Source organism: Corylus avellana, chromosome 2 (genome assembly GCF_965113065.1).
Source record: "Corylus avellana chromosome 2, dhCorAvel1.hap1.2, whole genome shotgun sequence".
NCBI classification, from domain to species: domain Eukaryota; kingdom Viridiplantae; phylum Streptophyta; class Magnoliopsida; order Fagales; family Betulaceae; genus Corylus; species Corylus avellana.
The window spans coordinates 39,865,844-39,883,078 of NC_142491.1; the positions used below are offsets into that span (position 1 = coordinate 39,865,844).

At 40.3% G+C, this 17,235-nt stretch overlaps 2 protein-coding genes across 3 annotated transcripts in view; one reads left to right on the forward strand and one right to left on the reverse strand.

Moving 5' to 3' along the window:
• Positions 1–17,235, reverse strand: part of LOC132176414 (calcium-dependent lipid-binding family protein) — a 97,838-nt gene that overhangs the window by 75,608 nt on the left and 4,995 nt on the right. For both annotated transcript variants that reach the window (XM_088513857.1, XM_088513856.1), the window contains exons 4-8: positions 12,818–12,913; positions 12,661–12,708; positions 5,791–5,841; positions 3,828–3,931; positions 3,521–3,638 (exon numbers count right to left, since the gene is read on the reverse strand). In XM_088513857.1, coding sequence (XP_088369983.1) covers positions 3,521–3,638; positions 3,828–3,931; positions 5,791–5,841; positions 12,661–12,708; positions 12,818–12,913 — 417 coding nt within the window. The remainder of the gene's footprint in view (positions 1–3,520; positions 3,639–3,827; positions 3,932–5,790; positions 5,842–12,660; positions 12,709–12,817; positions 12,914–17,235) is intronic.
• Positions 8,215–11,799, forward strand: LOC148587739 (uncharacterized). The gene is made up of 4 exons (XM_088513393.1): positions 8,215–8,871; positions 8,998–9,389; positions 9,555–9,823; positions 10,637–11,799. The coding sequence occupies exons 1-4, from the start codon at positions 8,215–8,217 to the stop codon at positions 11,740–11,742; spliced, it is 2,424 nt and encodes an 807-aa protein (XP_088369519.1). The 3' UTR covers positions 11,743–11,799.

Sequence of the window (17,235 nt, forward strand, 5' to 3'; positions counted from 1 at the left end):
TCCAGAGACTTCATCGATACACACATCTGGCACACTACAAAACATAAGCAAACTAAAAACTTTCCTTGCATAATTCCATAAGCTTAAATACAGTAGTTTGTGTGGTGGTTGGTGTTTTAATGAAGTTAATGGGTTGCATGGGTTTGGTCTTTGGAAATTCATTAGGAGCGGTTGGGAAGAGTTTTTTAACTATACGAGATTCAAGGTGGGTGATGGTTTAAAGATTAGTTTTTAGCATGACGTGTGGTGTGGGGAGCAGCCCCTTAAGATGGCATTTCCAGGAATTGTTTAGCATTGCCTGCTCTAGGGGATGCCTCTATGCTGGATCATCTTCAATTATCCAATGGCTCTCCTCAGTGGAATGTTAATTTCGTAAGAGGGGCTCATGATTAGGAGATGGAACTCTTTACTTCGTTCTTCAATTAGTTGTATTCCCCATGTTTGCAATAATTTCCCTTGGAGGAGTATTTGGCGATGTAAAGCCCCCTTGAGAGTGGCTTTCTTTGCATGGTCGGCCGCTTTAGCAAAGATCCTTATTTTGGATAACTTAAGAAAGAGGCAAATTACTGTGATAAATTGGTATTTGCATGTGCAAGAAGAGTGGGGGAAACCTTTGACCACCTTTTACTTCATTGTGAGATAGCTAGTGCCTAATGGAACTCTATCTTCAATTGCTTTGGTTAGATGGGTCAAGCCCCGTCGAGAGATAGATTTCTTTCTTGTTGGAGAGGGCAGTGGGGTAGTCCTCAAAGTGAAGCTATTTGGACGATGATCCCACCTTACTTAATGTGGTGTATTCGAAAAGAATGAAACGATCAAATCTTTGAAAACAGTGAGAGGACGGTAGTGGAATTAAAGGCCTTTCTTCTTCAATACCCTATACCAATGGATGGTTGCCTATGAGTGTTTTCATATTTCTAGTTTTCATGCCTTATTTGATCTTTTTTTTCCTTTTCTGGTTAGGTGTTTCTCTTGTATACTTCTTATGTACTTGGATGCGCCCTTTGCATTTTTTAATGAAGTTCATTCACTTATACAAAAAAATGACTAATTTTGAGATGTTCATGTCTTTTATTAACTTCCCATATACATGAGTTGCATCACTTTGACTATGCTTTAATAATTTAATTATTCAGCTTAATTGTGCTTTGTTGGGCAAGTGGTTGTGGAGGAATGCGACAGAATGGGATGCTTTGTGGAGGAAATTAGTGGAAGTTAAATATGATAGTCAAAGGGATGATTGATGTTCTAAGGAGGTAGGGGGAACTTATGGAGTGGGAGTGTGGAAATGTATTAGAAGGGGGTGGGAGGGTTTTGCGCGTCATGTGCGGTTTGACATAGGAGATGGTTCTAAAGTGTTATTTTGGCATGATGTGTGCTGTGAAGAACTTCCATCGAAGATATTATTCCCAGAAATTGTACAATATTGCATGTAACAAGGATGCGTGGGTGGAGGAGAATATGGAGATCCCAAATGGTCTCAGTCATTGGAATGTTCTGTTTATTCGCCCAATGCATGATTGGGAAATTGATGAGGTCTCGAGATTTTTTGAATTGTTGTATTCCCAAAAAATTAGATATGGAGGTGAGGATAAAATTTGTTGGGATCCTTCAAAAAGGAAGATCTTTGAAGTGAAGTCTTATTATCAGATTCTATCTACTCCAGCATAGGCGTTTGGTCCTTGGAAGAATATTTGGAAGGTGAAGGCTCCCCCGAGAGTAGCTTTTTTTGTGTGGACGGCGGCTCTAGGAAAAATCCTAACTTTGGACAATTTACAGAAGAGGAAAATTATGGTGATGGAGTGGTGTTACATGTGTAAACAAGTGGAGAGTCCATTGACCATTTATTCCTGCATTATGAGATTGCAACTGAGATATGGAACGTGTTTCTTCAACTCTTTGGTGTTGATTGGGTTATGCCGCGCAGGGTGAGTGATTGCTTGGGGAGTTGGAGGAGATAGTTGGGTAATCGGCTTGCTTTGCACATATGGAGAATGATTCCATTATGGGTGATGTGGTGTCTCTGGAGAGAACGGAATGCACAAAGCTTTGAAAATCGTGAGTGGCTAGCTCGAGTTGAAGAAGTTGGCGTTACATACTATGTTTTCATGGAGAGTGCCATGGTCTAATTTGCATGTGTATACGTTTTCTGATTTTTTAGTGTTATGTGCTTCCTTTTCTAATTAGTAGGGATTTTCTTGTATACTTCCTGTGTACATGAGTTGCGCCCTTTTGCATGTTTTTTAATATACATTATTTATCAAAAAATATATATATCCGTGTGTGTGTGTGTGTGTGTGTGTGTATGTGTGCGTGCTAGGAGCATAAATTATCGACGAATAAATAGTTAGTTTTGTACCCCAAAAAAGAGTCTGTTTAACTTCAAAAGGTATTCTTCTTTTTCTAGTCTCTAAAGTGATTGTTTCTAGTTTTGCAGAGTTTTTGAATTTGTGTTCTTTTTCTTTAAACCAAAAGTTCTCTTGTATATTCCTTGTGTACTAGGTTTGCACCCCATTGCGCTTTAATGATAATGAAATTACTTATCATTATCGGCGGCTTTCTTTGCATGGTCGGCGGCTTTGGGCAAAATTCTGACCTTAGATAACCTCAGGAAACAACATGTGATTGTGGTGAACAGATGTTGTATGTGTAAGACGAGTGAGGAGCCAGTAGATCATCTTTTTCTTCATTGGGAGGTAGCTTCTGTCTTGTGGAGTGCTTTCTTTGGCCGCTTTGGGTTGTCTTGGGTGATGCCTAGGAGGGTTGTCGAGTTGCTAGCATGTTGGTGGTCCTCGGGAAGGGAGGGAGTGTTGCGGTCTGGAAGATGGTGCCTACTTGCTTTTTTTGGTGTTTATGGAGAGAGAGAAATAATAGGTGCTTTGAGGATTTGAAGAGGTTCTCTGAGGACATATTATCCTCTTGTCTTCATGCTTTATATCTTTGGACTGTAACGTATGTTTGTCTGGTGACGATTAGCTATGATGAGTTCCTTGTCTGTTTTTCTCATCCTAGCTAGGTGATCCTTTGTATACTCCAAGTGTACTTTGGGGCGTTTGCGTTTTTAATAAAACTGATTTACTTATCAAAAAAATGAAATTACTTATCAAAAAAAATTAAACATCAAAAGGATTCATTCTAGATAAAAGTCCACCATTCTTGAGAGAGGTATGTCCAAATTTTTTAACCATGTGTTCAAGACAAACATAAACAATGCCCTAGAAAATCAAAATCTTTAGCACTGACATCCTAGTTTAAATACTAACCCAAAAAAAAAAAAAAAAAAAAAGGATATTGTAACTCAGCATTCCAAAAGTCAAAGAAATGTGACTCTAAATACTTAATGTCGATCTAGATAGAATGTTCTCTCCTTTAAGTAATTACTTTCCGACCTACACGAATGTCTCAAAAAGATGCTAAACTAATCATTAGTTTTATATCAGACATTGGAAATGCCATATGCTGCTCTCCACATAACTATTTTAGTAAAAGTAACTTCACAAAGAAAGAAGGCAAGCCTAACCTTCCGCAATTTATCCAGAGCACCACTAGTGTCAAAGGTTTCATTTCCCTGCTCATCCATCGTAACAGCAGCAAGTTTGGCCAAAGTAACGCCTGAGGAAAATGGCCGTCCTGGATTACTGCATGGAAAACATTTTTGTTTTTAGAAGCAGGCAGATAAGAAGCATACTATCACATGCACAAGAAGATGAAGATTATAGAATTAAATTGGTGAACAAAACATATGAAGAGATAAACAAGATCTGAACCATCAACTAAAGACAAAAACATTAAAACCAACAAAAAAAAAAAAAAACACATCCACCAACCTGACAGAATCCTCATATCTAATATGTACATTGCTAATTGATATCTTAAGATTTCCAATGATGGTAGCAATTAGAGAACCTAGCCATGAATTCCCAGGAGGTGGCTGCACCAGAAAAAAAATAATAAGAAGAAGAAGAAGAAGAAAAAGTGAAACACTAAAATCTGCATATATCACCATGTTTTCGCACAAATACAGGAATTCAGGAACAAGCTTGAGGGAAACATGCTAAAGCACTCTGAAAATATGAATGAGCATGAAGAAAAGTAAAAGTAGTTGGTACAAACATCATACAAAAAATAAAAAATTTAAAAAAATAAAAATATAAAAGTACACATACTCTCCTCAAACCAACATCCAATTTTCAATGTCTCCCCAAATTACCAAAAATTTGTAATGTACTCCCATATGACAAAAATACCCTTCACTTAAATAAATAAATAAAAAAAGTGGAAGAGGGGGTTGCTAGCATCCCCATGGCCCACCCCATGGCCTTGGGGATGGTTTTTGGCCGAGCCACCCCCTCTTCCTCCCTTTAAAAAAAAATAGTTTTTAGTTTTCAATTTTAAATTTAAAAGTTTCTCTTTTCTTTTTTCTTTTTTCGAATTTATAGGGTATTTTTGTCTTATTTTAGGGTCATTTTGTCTTGTTGCGGGACAAAAAGGGTACATTGCTTGGCAATTTAGGAGGGACATTGATGCAATCTTTAGTTTGGGGGGACCTTACAAATTGGATGTTAGTTTGAAGGGGGGTATATGTATTTTCCCCTCTAAGGCAAGAAAAAGAACAGGTAGACTCAAATCATTAACAAAAAGTAGCTATATACACCGGCCGCCTAAAAGCAATGGTTACTAGTAGTTAGGTATCAATTGCTAAAATGTTTGAAGAATCAAACCTTTCACTTACATCTAATGGGACCTTATTTAATTGATCAACCTCTCACAAACCACCTTACAACACTTACCCTAATCTTGCCTGGAATCAGTGCTATGTCTAGGTTCAAGGCAAGCCACTCATTTCAAATTAACTTCACAAATTACAACCATTAGACAACACATAATAGTTTCTTTAAAACCACTGCCCTCTTTTCTCATTTATTCCAGGCAGCATGCTCTTTATCTCCTTATGGATGACGAAAGCAATACCCAACCATCAATATAACACTATTCCCTCACTGCTACGAATTCAGCAAATTTACATTTCTTCCATTGAGTTATTATGCAAAATCTCCATTTTTTGTAGCTAAAACAATGCTACATATAAACTAATATTAACACCTACACCATACTCCATACATTAATATATTAACACCTAGATTATGCTCCATAAGACTACCAGAGGAAACCATAGTTATCCACAATAGAAGCAAAAAGATAAGGGCCACTGCCAGCCATCGATACAACACAGTAGTACAAAACAAAATCACACCAAAATAAAAATTAAAACAAAATTAAGAGAAATGCAGTGATTCTTTTGTTTTACAAAATATAGAACTAACAAGTGGATTGCAACTACATCTCTTCCAAGCTGAAAAGAAACAAACAAATAAACAAGCAAGAAGACAATAGAATACAAAAAAAATTGGGCAAAAGATCTTGCTTCGAAATCTCAACACCTGATTGAGAACTTCATGACTTCATCAGAAGACACAACCCCAAAAAATATGGTTTCACAGTAGAGAATAACATGAACATCAACCTAGACAATGTGAACGACAAGCATTTCACCCAACAAGAGCCTTTGGATGAGAAATTGCCAATGCATATATACATCAGCAAGGCCTACATGTTACTTACAATAGAAAAAATAATAATAATAATAACGATAAACATAAACATAACAAAGTCTACTGAAATATGACAAGGTATCAAAAAATAAATAATAACACCAAACGAGTATAAAGTAGCTCTACTAAATAATCGTTGATTCCCACACTAAAAGAAGTATTGAATTTATAAGCTTACGCTTCCTAGCTTTGACCTTGATATTGCTTCCAGGGTTGCTGACTCTGCTTCCTGCATGCAATATGTGAGGAGTATTAAAAACTTTTATCAAGGATCAAAGCTGCAAAGTCTCTTCTGATATGCAATGGTAAAAAAGCATATTTTTAAATCCAAGACCAAGAATCCTGAACACAAGTATGGAATTTTAGGTGTTACTCTTGAGAGTGAGTGTCTGAGTGTGAGAGTGAGAGTGAGTGTAGTGCCGGCGCGTGAGGGCGCGTGTGTTGTGGTTTGCAATAGTTGGAGGCTGTGCTATGGCGGGGCCGAGGAGATGGACAGTGGAGTCCAAGGAATTTGAGGTGTTGATCAAGGTAGGGGCATCAGGGGTGAGGATTTTTTAGAGAAGCAAAAGATTCAAAAGGTCCATTTTTTTAAAAAAAGATGAACTAGCTTGGTTGGTGAGTATAGTGGATGAATTGGTGGCTGTGAACAACACTGTTGTATTTTGGGATCAATCCAGGGCTGGATATCCTAGAATAATTGCCCAAAAGAGTTCAAATAGGCACGGTTGCTTTTTGACAGTGGAGGAATTTGATGGTAGAAGCAGATGTGGCTCGATCATCATTCCTGAAGGACGACGGGGGTTTGGGTGGGATCGCTTTACCAAGGAAATGAAAATGGCTAATGCAGCTCTTGGGGGAAACCGTGTGTTCTCAGAGATCAGAGAGTTTAGGGGAGGAAAGGGAGACAATGAGGACAAGAAGAAGAGAAGCTATGCAGAGGTAGCAAGAATGCAGTCAAAGGAAGCCCAGGATGAGTGCACTTTCGGCCATGCTCAGGAGAGGCGACATTATGTTCAGAATTATGGCAAGAACTGGGGTGGCCAGAAGAAGACCCAAGAGGTGGCGATGACGCAGGGAGGCGTTGGGGGGGTGCCGACGAAGAAATTCTGGCCGGCGAAGTCTGTGCAGAATCTGGTACAGTATGGTATGCATGGTCGGAAGGATGGAGGTTGCGTGGGATCTTCGTCTTCAGCTCCGGTGAACGTCACAGTGAAGGCAGTGGAGCAGGTGGAGCTGTTGTCAGGACCTGAGCACATGAAGGGACGGAAGAGCAACATGCAGACCTACTCTGAGGTAGGCATCGAGCTCCTCAATGTGAAAGAACTGTTGAAGCGTCTGAAGAAGGAATGTGACGTGGGGTTGACAAGGATTGATAAGGTATTAAATGAGGTGTGCTTCAGTGGACCTGGGCTGGTAGCAAAGAAAGAAGATGGAAAGAGTTTGGCAAAAATGAAAGGGAAAATGAGAACTGGGCCGGGAGAAAAAATATGGAAGCCCATTAGTAGTTTGAAGGTTAAAAAGAAAATGGTGTTCAAACCCAAGTGCAGTGTGGGCTCAGGAGTGGGTTCTAGCGTTAGTCCATCAAAAAATGGGCCACGAACGTTTAGTTTCCCACCTGTTTTGAGTTCTACGGAGGCCCCTGGAAACTTCTCGGCAACTCCGGTGAGTGCGCCGATGGTTGTAGGAGAAGAAAGGGGGGAAGGGGGGACTGGGTCAGAAAACGTAAGGAATCTCAGGGAGATTAGCGGCACATCTGTGCAAGAAGCGGGAGCTTTCATGGCCGGGACGAGAACCAGCGACGCAAAGATCGTCAGTCCAGCGGCGAAGAAGTTCCAGCCTAATAGTGAAGACAAGAACCTGATGACTTATAGAAGGAGGAAGAGGGGACCGCAGAGATGGAACGCGGCTAAGGTGGGTTTGCTAGAAGACGCAGTTTCGGCTTATGGGCAGTCGAAAGGGATCCTCGGGCCAACTCCGGTAGTCTCGCAGAGGGTACCGGAGACACTGTCGTCGTCGGGGCGTGGACAGAGGTCGCCGAAGAGGCCTTTGGAGACCGGAGAGCATGGGATAGGTGCGGGAGTGGTTCCAGGGCAGATTCTGAGGGGGAGCTCTTCTCGCCGGAAGGTGGGGTCAGTCATGGGGGGTGAGGAACAGCAGGATTATGGGGGGGAGGCTGTGATTTTGGGTCAGGCGAGTCAGGGTGCAGGCAGAGTTGAGGAAAGCGGCTCAGATATACCAGGGTTGGAGGAGTTAGAGTCAGATGTGATCTCACCCAGGTGGGTAGTTAATAATTGTGTGCAATTCTGTCCTAAAATTGGTATTTCGGATGAGGGGAGAAAGGAGGAGTTGGTGGCCTTGTTCAATGCTATTGAAGCTTCTAGATTGCAGCAAGATTCTGGTTTGGGGGGTGTCTCGGATTGTGTTCCTGAATCCCATGGAATTGAGGAATTAGAGGATGGTGAGAGGGGGAATTTGGTGGATCATGAAGCTTAACATTGTAGTATGGAATGTGAGAGGGTTGAATGCCCTCAAAAAAAGGCTGCGCATTAGGGGTCTTTTGAAAGAATGGAAAGCGGACATAGTGTGTTTGATTGAAACTAAGATGGAGGTTTTTTCTCGTGAGGTGATTCATAGTTTATGGGGAGGTCAACATGTAGGGTGGAAGTACAAAAGTTCTAATGGTTTGTCGGGGGGGATGCTTATGATGTGGGATAGGAGGGTAGTGGAGTGCAAGGAGGAGAGTGTGGGGCATTTCACTTTGGCTTGTACTTTCCAAAATGTGGATGATAATTGGGTTTGGGCGTTTGGAGGGGTGTATGGGCCGAATGAGGAAAGGGAGAGAAGGGCTCTTTGGGAAGAGTTGGCTGGTTTGTTGAGTATATGGGAGATTCCTTGGTGTTTGGGTGGGGATTTCAATATGGTTCGATTTCCTAGTGAGCGCTCTAATGGTTCTTATTACTCTTCGGGTATGATGGACTTCTCAGATTTCATTTCAGAGAACAATTTGGTGGATATTCCGATGATGGGGGGTCAATTTACTTGGTCTAATAACCAAGAAAATGAGAATTGGTCGAGGATAGATCGGTTTTTGCTTTCTCCGGAGTGGGAAGACCATTACCCAGCAGTGGCACAAAGAAGACTTCAACGCTTGCTTTCCGATCACTTTCCTTTATTGTTGGATTGTGGGTCCCCTTGTGGAGGTAATAAGCCTTTTAAATTTGAAAACATGTGGCTTAAAGCAGAGGGTTTTGTGGATAAGGTATCTAATTGGTGGGGGTCGTATTTGTTTGAGGGTTTACCCAGTTATGTGCTTGCTAATAAATTGAAATCCCTTAAAACGGATTTGAAAAAGTGGAATGAGGAGGTGTTTGGAGATATTGGGAAGAAGAAGAAAGAGCTGTTGGGAGGTATTGAAGAGCTGGATGAGGTGGCAGAGTCGAGAGGTTTAGACCAGGAGGAGAAGAGTCGGAAGGTTGACTTGATGAAAGAGTTGGAGAATACCTTGTTGTGTGAGGAAATTCATTGGAGACAAAAATCGAGAGCGTTGTGGCTTAAGGAGGGGGATCGAAATACTCGTTTCTTCCACAAGATGGCTAATTCTCATCGTAGGGGAAATCGTGTGGAGGTGCTTAGTATCAATGGTGAATTATCCGGGGACCCAGCTGCAATAAAAGATCACATAGTGCAGTACTATCAAGGTTTATACTCGGAACAAAGTTCGTGGCGTCCTAGAATGGATAACCAGCCGTTTTTGTCTATTGATGAGGAGGATAATAGGTGGTTAGAAAGAGACTTTGAGGAAAAGGAGGTTTGGGAGGTGGTAAAAAGCATGGATGGTGACAAGGCCCCGGGTCCAGATGGCTTCTCCATGGCTTTTTTTCAAGCTTGTTGGGGAGTAATTAAACAAGATGTTATGGCGGTTTTTGCTGAGTTCTTTCGAAGACGTCAATTGGTGAAGAGCTTGAATGCTACATTTATTTCTTTGATTCCGAAGAAGGCGGAAGCGGTGGAGATGAAGGACTTTAGGCCCATTAGTTTGGTGGGAGGGGTGTACAAAATTGTTGCTAAGGTGCTTGCCAATAGGTTGAAAACTGTTTTGGGTAAGGTCATTTCCTATTCCCAAAATGCCTTTATAGGGGGTCGGCAAATCCTTGATTCCATTCTCATTGCCAATGAAAGCGTGGATAGTCGCATGAAATCAGGGTTGCCAGGTGTTCTGTGTAAATTGGACTTGGAAAAGGCCTATGATCATGTCAATTGGGACTTTATTTTGTATTTGTTGCATAGATGTGGTTTTGGAGAGAGGTGGAGGGCTTGGATAGAGTGGTGTATTAAGTCGGTGAGATTCTCCATTCTTGTGAATGGCTCGCCGGAAGGCTTCTTCAAAAGTTCGAGGGGAATCCGGCAAGGGGATCCTCTCTCCCCCTTGTTGTTTGTGCTAGTTATGGAGGCTCTGAGTAAGATGGTAAATGCGACGGTAGAACAAGGTCTTTTGAATGGTTTCTCGGTGGGAAATAGGGTCTTATCGGATTTGAGGGTCTCTCACTCTTTATTTGCAGATGATACTTTGATCTTTTGTGAAGCTTCTATTGAGCAAATCCGGTATGTACGTCTTATTCTTTTATGCTTCGAAGCTGTTTCGGGTTTAAAAGTGAATTTGGGAAAATCCAAGATTGTGGCTATTGGTGAGGTGGAGAACATTGGGGTGTTAGCTAGTATCCTTGGGTGTAGTGTTGCCGAGTTGCCTATGAAGTATTTGGGCCTCCCTCTAGGGGCGCCGTATAAGGATACGGTTATGTGGAATGATGTGATTGAAAAGATGGAGCGTCAGTTGGCGGGTTGGAAGAGGATGTATCTCTCTAAAGGAGGCCGCATAACTCTTATTAAAAGCTCTTTGGCTAATCTTCCGACCTATTTCTTGTCTTTGTTCCCGATTCCTATAAGTGTAGCTAAAAGGATTGAGAAAGTCCAAAGAGATTTCTTGTGGGGAGGAATGGGAGATGAGACTAAAATGCATCTTGTAGGTTGGGATCAAGTTTGTCGTCCCCTTCGATATGGAGGACTTGGCATTCGGAAGATGCACCAATTTAATCAAGCTCTTTTGGGGAAGTGGCTTTGGAGGTATGCGAATGAGAGCGATGCTTTTTGGTGTAAGGTTATTAAAGCTAAGTATGAAGAGAAGGAAGGTGGGTGGTGCACAAAGGAGGTTTCAGGCTCCCATGGTGTGGGTCTTTGGAAGCACATTCGTCAAGGGTGGAATTTTTTTGCTAAAGGGATCCGGTTCGAGGTGGGGGAGGGTTCGAAAGTTCGCTTTTGGCATGATGTTTGGTGTGGGGAAAATCCCTTGAAACAAGCTTTCCCGTCCTTATTTAGTATTGCCAGTCATAAAGAAGCTTGGGTGAAGGATAACTTTACTTGGAGGAATGGGAGAGTTGAATGGAATGTTATTTTTGTTAGGTCCGTTCAAGATTGGGAGCTGGATTTGGTTTCTCCTTTTTTTGATCGGTTGTATTCTTGCAAGATTTCCTTAGGAGTGACTGATCGTATGTGCTGGATTTCGTCCAAGAAAGGAAAGTTCGAGGTTAAGTCTCTCTACAAGGCTTTGTCTCACTCTTATCAAGAGGTTTTTCCTTGGAAGAGCATTTGGCGTACTAAGGCTCCCTTGAGAGTGGCTTTTTTTGGGTGGACTGCAGCCCTAGGCAAAATATTGACGCACGATAATTTGCGTAAAAGGAACATAGTGGTTATGGAGTGGTGTTGTATGTGCAAAAAGTCCGGAGAGACAGTCGATCATCTTCTTCTCCACTGTGAGCTCGCGAGTGCTCTTTGGCAGTCGATCTTTATTCGGTTTGGATTGCATTGGGTCATGCCTGGCAGGGTGAGGGATTTGTTCGATAGTTGGTGGTCGGGAGGTAGTTCCCGAAGCGCAGCTGTGTGGAAGATGATCCCTCTGTGTCTTATGTGGTGTATTTGGATTGAAAGAAATGCTAGATGTTTTGAAAATTCCACTAGGACTTTAGAGGAATTGACCCATTTTTTCTTCTTTACTCTCTACTCTTGGACGGCCGCATGGCTAGCTCCTTTAGAGTTTAGTTTCACTGATTTTCTTTTTCATTTCTCTCCCTCTTAGGAGCTCTCGTTTATACTTCCCGTGTAAATGGGTTGCGCCCCTCTGCGCTCTTGTTTTATATCACATAATTACTTATCAAAAAAAAAAACAAGTATGGAATTTCAACATCACCATAAACACAATCCAAATTAGAGGCAAATTACAGCCATTAACAATTTTGCTTGATTGGATTATTAATTTAAGTGCTTTGTAGTTACTACATTGACCATATGCTTTTTCCTGTGTATTTGAAGATGAATCATAAGCGAGTAAAATCATGTAACATTTAGCAACATAAAAGAAGGTTTTCCCACAAGAAGGTAAACAAGGTCCAAGTTAACAACAATGATGATAAATTGCATCTTACATATAATAGCTTTTCATTAGACATCAAGAGGCGGAGATCACAATTGTTCCCACCTCATTCTCACAATATAATAATCCATCTTATGTTTGACACATAGAGAAACAAACATTTTGCACAAACAAAGATCTAAAGTTTTTAGACTTACTATCGCTGCTCAGATAAATTCTTTACCAAAAACAATCAAGAAAGAACAAAGGGAATATATAAATTATTTATATAATTACAGGTGAAGTTTCTCAAAGAAATAACACAAGCCATAAAAGAAGGCAAGTAGAAGAGAGTACAGAATTAAAGGTATACAAAACAAAAAGTCTCATGAAGTTCAACTGCACACCAAACACTGAAATGCAAATAGTAAACCACATCAATCAAGAAGTCAATATGTTACAGGAACTAACTTTTTTACGACAAATACAATTTCGTTATTGTATATTTAGAAGGTAAAAACAGAAAGAGAACCAAAATTATAAGGTATATATCAAAACTTAAATATGGCAAACAGCCTAGAGTACCTCTTACAAGATATAAAGCAGACACGCATGCATGTGCAAACCTGTATAAAAGCATATTACCTCAATTTGTTGAAGTTTTGCTTCAAAAAGTTTTTCCCTGTCCTCCTCCTGAAAAGAGTATTAATACAAGATAAACTCAGACAAGAAGCGACTGACCTTTCTTTAGTTATTAGCAATAACAAGATCAATTATTCCAACAAAGAGAATATCATCCTACATTGAGAGTCCGACCATCAGAAGCAGGATGAGCAAGAACAAAGATACGATCAATGAGAACTATCACAGGTTCTTTGCCCAAACTTTTCCAGGGAACCTGTAATTTATAAAATGAAAGAAATTTCAAGAAATTAGACCATGAACATCATATTTCAAAGCACATTAGGAAACTAAAAGTACAGTCTAGATTGACAAAAATTAGTGACATCCTTATATAAACTTTCCAAATTCAAGAAAATTAAAGCTCAATTATGTAATACTTCCAACAATTTTTTCCAATTATTTATATAATTATCCTTAAGCCTCCACATTCCTCTCCCATTCTGACCAAATCTAAGCCAAACTTCACTATAGCCATCTTGAATAGACATCAAGCAGATCCTTAGAAAAATTAGGATGAATTATATATATTAAGTCACAAATCTTACTAAATCAGAATGCGACCAGGTTTACAGAGAATGCAAGGAGTATTTAAAAATGCTTGTTCCTTTCCTCAATAGTTTACTAGACCAAAAAAATGTGTTTATCTTTTTTTTATGTGTTGATGTGCAATTCACTATCTATATACTTAAAAGATAATACAGGTCATAGAAGTAGTTATTAATTAGAGATACAAGAACAAGAGTTCATTCCATAATTTATAATTTCTTAAGAAACCAAGGAGAGGAGGAAAATACTTCTGGGGGTTTACATTTTCTTTTTTGTGCTATGGGAAAGCTGAAATTAGATTACGCAATAACAGAGTTCCTACAAATAGTTCTCAAAAAGCATAATTCCCCTACAAAATCCATATTTAACGCATGAAATATATATATATATATATATATATATATATATATATATATATATGATGAAAAATAATATAAGGACACAAATTTCCTCCAAACTGGTTTGGAGGAAATTTCTTTTAACCTAGTCTAATAAGTGCAAAGTGTCATCTCTCACATGTTTTCTTTAATATTTTCGGAACAAAGCACTTGGCGCCCTAGAATGGATAACCAGCCGTTTTTGACCATCGAAGAGGAGGATAATAGGTGGTTAGAAAGAGATTTTGAGGAAAAGGAGGTTTGGGAGGTGGTAAAAGGCATGGATGGTGATAAGGCTCCGGGCCCAGATGGCTTTTCCATGGCTTTTTTTCAAGCTTGCTGGGGTGTTATTAAACAAGACGTTATGGCGGTTTTTGCAGAGTTCTATCGTAGACGTCAATTGGTGAAGAGCTTGAATGCAACTTTTATTTCCTTGATTCCGAAGAAGGCGGATGCGGTGGAGATGAAGGACTTTCGGCCCATTAGCCTGGTGGGAGGAGTGTATAAGATTGTGTCTAAGGTTCTTGCCAACAGGATGAAAACTGTTTTGGGTAAGGTCATCTCCTATTCTCAAAATGCTTTTATTGGGGGTCGGCAAATCCTAGATTCCGTTCTCATTGCAAATGAATGTGTGGATAGTCGCATGAAATCAGGGGTGCCAGGTGTTCTTTGTAAATTGGACTTGGAAAAGGCCTATGACCATGTAAATTGGGACTTTGTTTTGTATTTGCTGCATAGATGTGGGTTTAGCGAGAGGTGGAGGGCTTGGATAGAGTGGTGTATCAAGACGGTAAGATTCTCCATTCTTGTGAATGGTCCTCCGGAAGGGTTCTTTAATAGTTCAAGGGGAATCCGGCAAGGGGATCCTCTCTCACCGTTATTATTTGTGTTGGTTATGGAGGCTTTGAGTAAGATGGTGAATGCGACGGTTGACCAAGGCCTTTTGAAGGGTTTCTTGATGGGAAATAGGGTCTTGTCGGAGTTGATGGTCTCCCATTCCTTATTTGAGGATGATACCTTGATTTTTTGTGAAGACTCTATCGAGCAAATCTGGTATGTTCGTCTCATTCTCTTATGTTTTGAAATTGTTTCTGGTTTGAGAGTGAATCTGGGAAAATCAAAGATTGTGGCCATTGGTGAGGTGGAGAACATTGGGGTTTTAGCTAACATCCTTGGGTGTAGTGTTGCCGATTTGCCTATGAAGTATTTGGGTCTCCCTCTTGGGGCATCGTACAAGGATACGGCTATGTGGAATGAAGTGATCGAAAAGATGGAGCGTCAGTTGGCAGGTTGGAAGAGAATGTATCTTTCTAAAGGAGGTCGCTTAACCCTCATTAAGAGCACTTTGGCTAATCTTCCGACTTACTTTTTGTCTCTGTTTCCGATTCCGGCAAGTGTAGCTAAAAGGATTGAGAAAGTCCAAAGAGATTTCTTATGCGGAGGAATTGACACTTGTCACTTATTAAAGTAGATTAAAGGAAACTTCCTCCAAACCTCCAAACCAGTTTGGAGGAAATTTGTGTCCATAATATAAAAATTTAGGGAAAATTACACTTTACCCCCCAAAGTTTGGGACGATTTTCAATTCGACCTCCAATGTTCCAATTTTTGCAATGCACCCGCCCAAACTTCCAAATTTTTGCAATTCGACCAATCCGTCAATCAAAGCCGTTTTGACTGATGAAACAATGATCACGTGACTCGCACATGATCACTCTTGGCCTTTTTTTCCCCAAAGTGCCCCTCATCCCAAACCCCTCACTCACGCATGCCGGATCCACCGTTGCTACGCCACCGGTAAGTTCTCTCTCCTGTAAGTTTTCTATCTCTCTCTCTCACCAGGAGCTCTCAGAAACAAGGCCAAGAGTGAGCTTCCATGTAAACAACCGAAGATCCAGCAAATCAGGCCAAGATCTTGATCAGGCCCCCCATCCCAAACAACTGAGCTTCCAGATCGGGCCAAGAAGGAACTTACCAGTGTCGTTGACTCGCATCTGACAACGAATCTCTTCATCTTCCCCGAATTGCAAGGTGGTTCTGGCGGTCTTTGTTTGTGGTGTGGTGACCAACCAGGTGAGGTTTTTGTGGTGACCAACAAAAAAGGCACGTGCAAGGTGGTTCTAGCGGTCTTCCGCTTCGTCTGACGAAGAATCTCTCTCCATCTCACTTTCGCTTTCCCCGAATCCACTGACCGCGTGGCCGATTGATTGGCTGATAACGAACTATGGCACAGGAAAAGCACCAAACGCCATTTGCTGTGGGTAAGGTGTGGGTGGGGGCATTTTGGGGAAAAAAAGACCAAGAGTGATCACGTGCGAGTCACGCGATCACTGTTTCGTCAGTCAAAGCCGTTTTGACTGACGGATTGATCAAATTGCAAAAATTTTGAAGTTTGGAGGGTTGGAGGTCGAATTGAAAACTACCCCAAACTTTTTTTTTTGGGGGGGGGGGGGGGGTTAAAGTGTACTTTTCCCAATAATTTATTAGAAGAAGAGGCAAAGCCATTGTACACACACAAAGTATACAAGAGAACACATGAAACATATATGATGACAAAAACTGAAATTAACAAAACTTTGCACCATTCATACACCATCCTTTACCAATAAGTCAGTTCTACATAATTAGTTTAGAAAATATTCCAGTAGAAATGAGTTCAAAGCATGATAACCCAGAGTCCAAACTAAAAGTATCCGATGCTAAACCGAACTCAACTGAGCCTCAATCTTAACTAGATTAGGTTCAGCTTCATCAACAAACTGAGGCCACCACATGTATTCTTTCCACTATTCCATCATATTTAAAATAATCATCACCATTCATACACCATCATTTACCAATAAGTCAGTTCTACATAATTAGTTTAGAAAATATTCCAGTAGAAATGAGTTCAAAGCATGATAACCCAGAGTCCAAACTAAAAGTATCCGATGCTAAACTGAACTCAATTGAGCCTCAATCTTAACTAGATTAGGTTCAGCTTCAGATCCACATCAACAAACCGAGGCCACCGCATGTATTCTTTCCACTATTCCATCATATTTAAAATAATCATCACCCTTTATAGCATATCATATTAAACAAATAAAAGCATTTAATGCAGATAACAAATAGGTCACCGAATAAAACCATATACATGTCAAGAATATCCTAAGCTGCAGTAAGAAAGGAAGCAATATCCTTAATATATTGTCAGGTTGCATAAGCATATTGCGGCTGTTCTGTATTTCTTTCATGGTGGTATCATCCCTAGATCAACAACAGGTTGAAAATTTAAAGTTTAAGAACTAGTCAAGAATGACACATTGTTTAACATATCCATTTACTTTTTACAACCCTTGGTAGAAAATGCATCGGAAATTAAGGATGGGACAATGCTTAAAAACATATACCACCCTAGAACTAGCCAACCAAATATTTTAAGAGCTGCTGGTTTCATTTTCCTGACTCTTACAGTTTTCAAGTTCCCCAAAAACTTGGCATATTTCAATCTATAAAGCATATAAACTTTCACGTTCTCATTTCGTATACAATAGTACTAGACTTTAAGAGCAAAAGCTTTTAATTTCTAAGTACCTCAATAATGTGAATGAACAACCTAAAAAGAAATCCA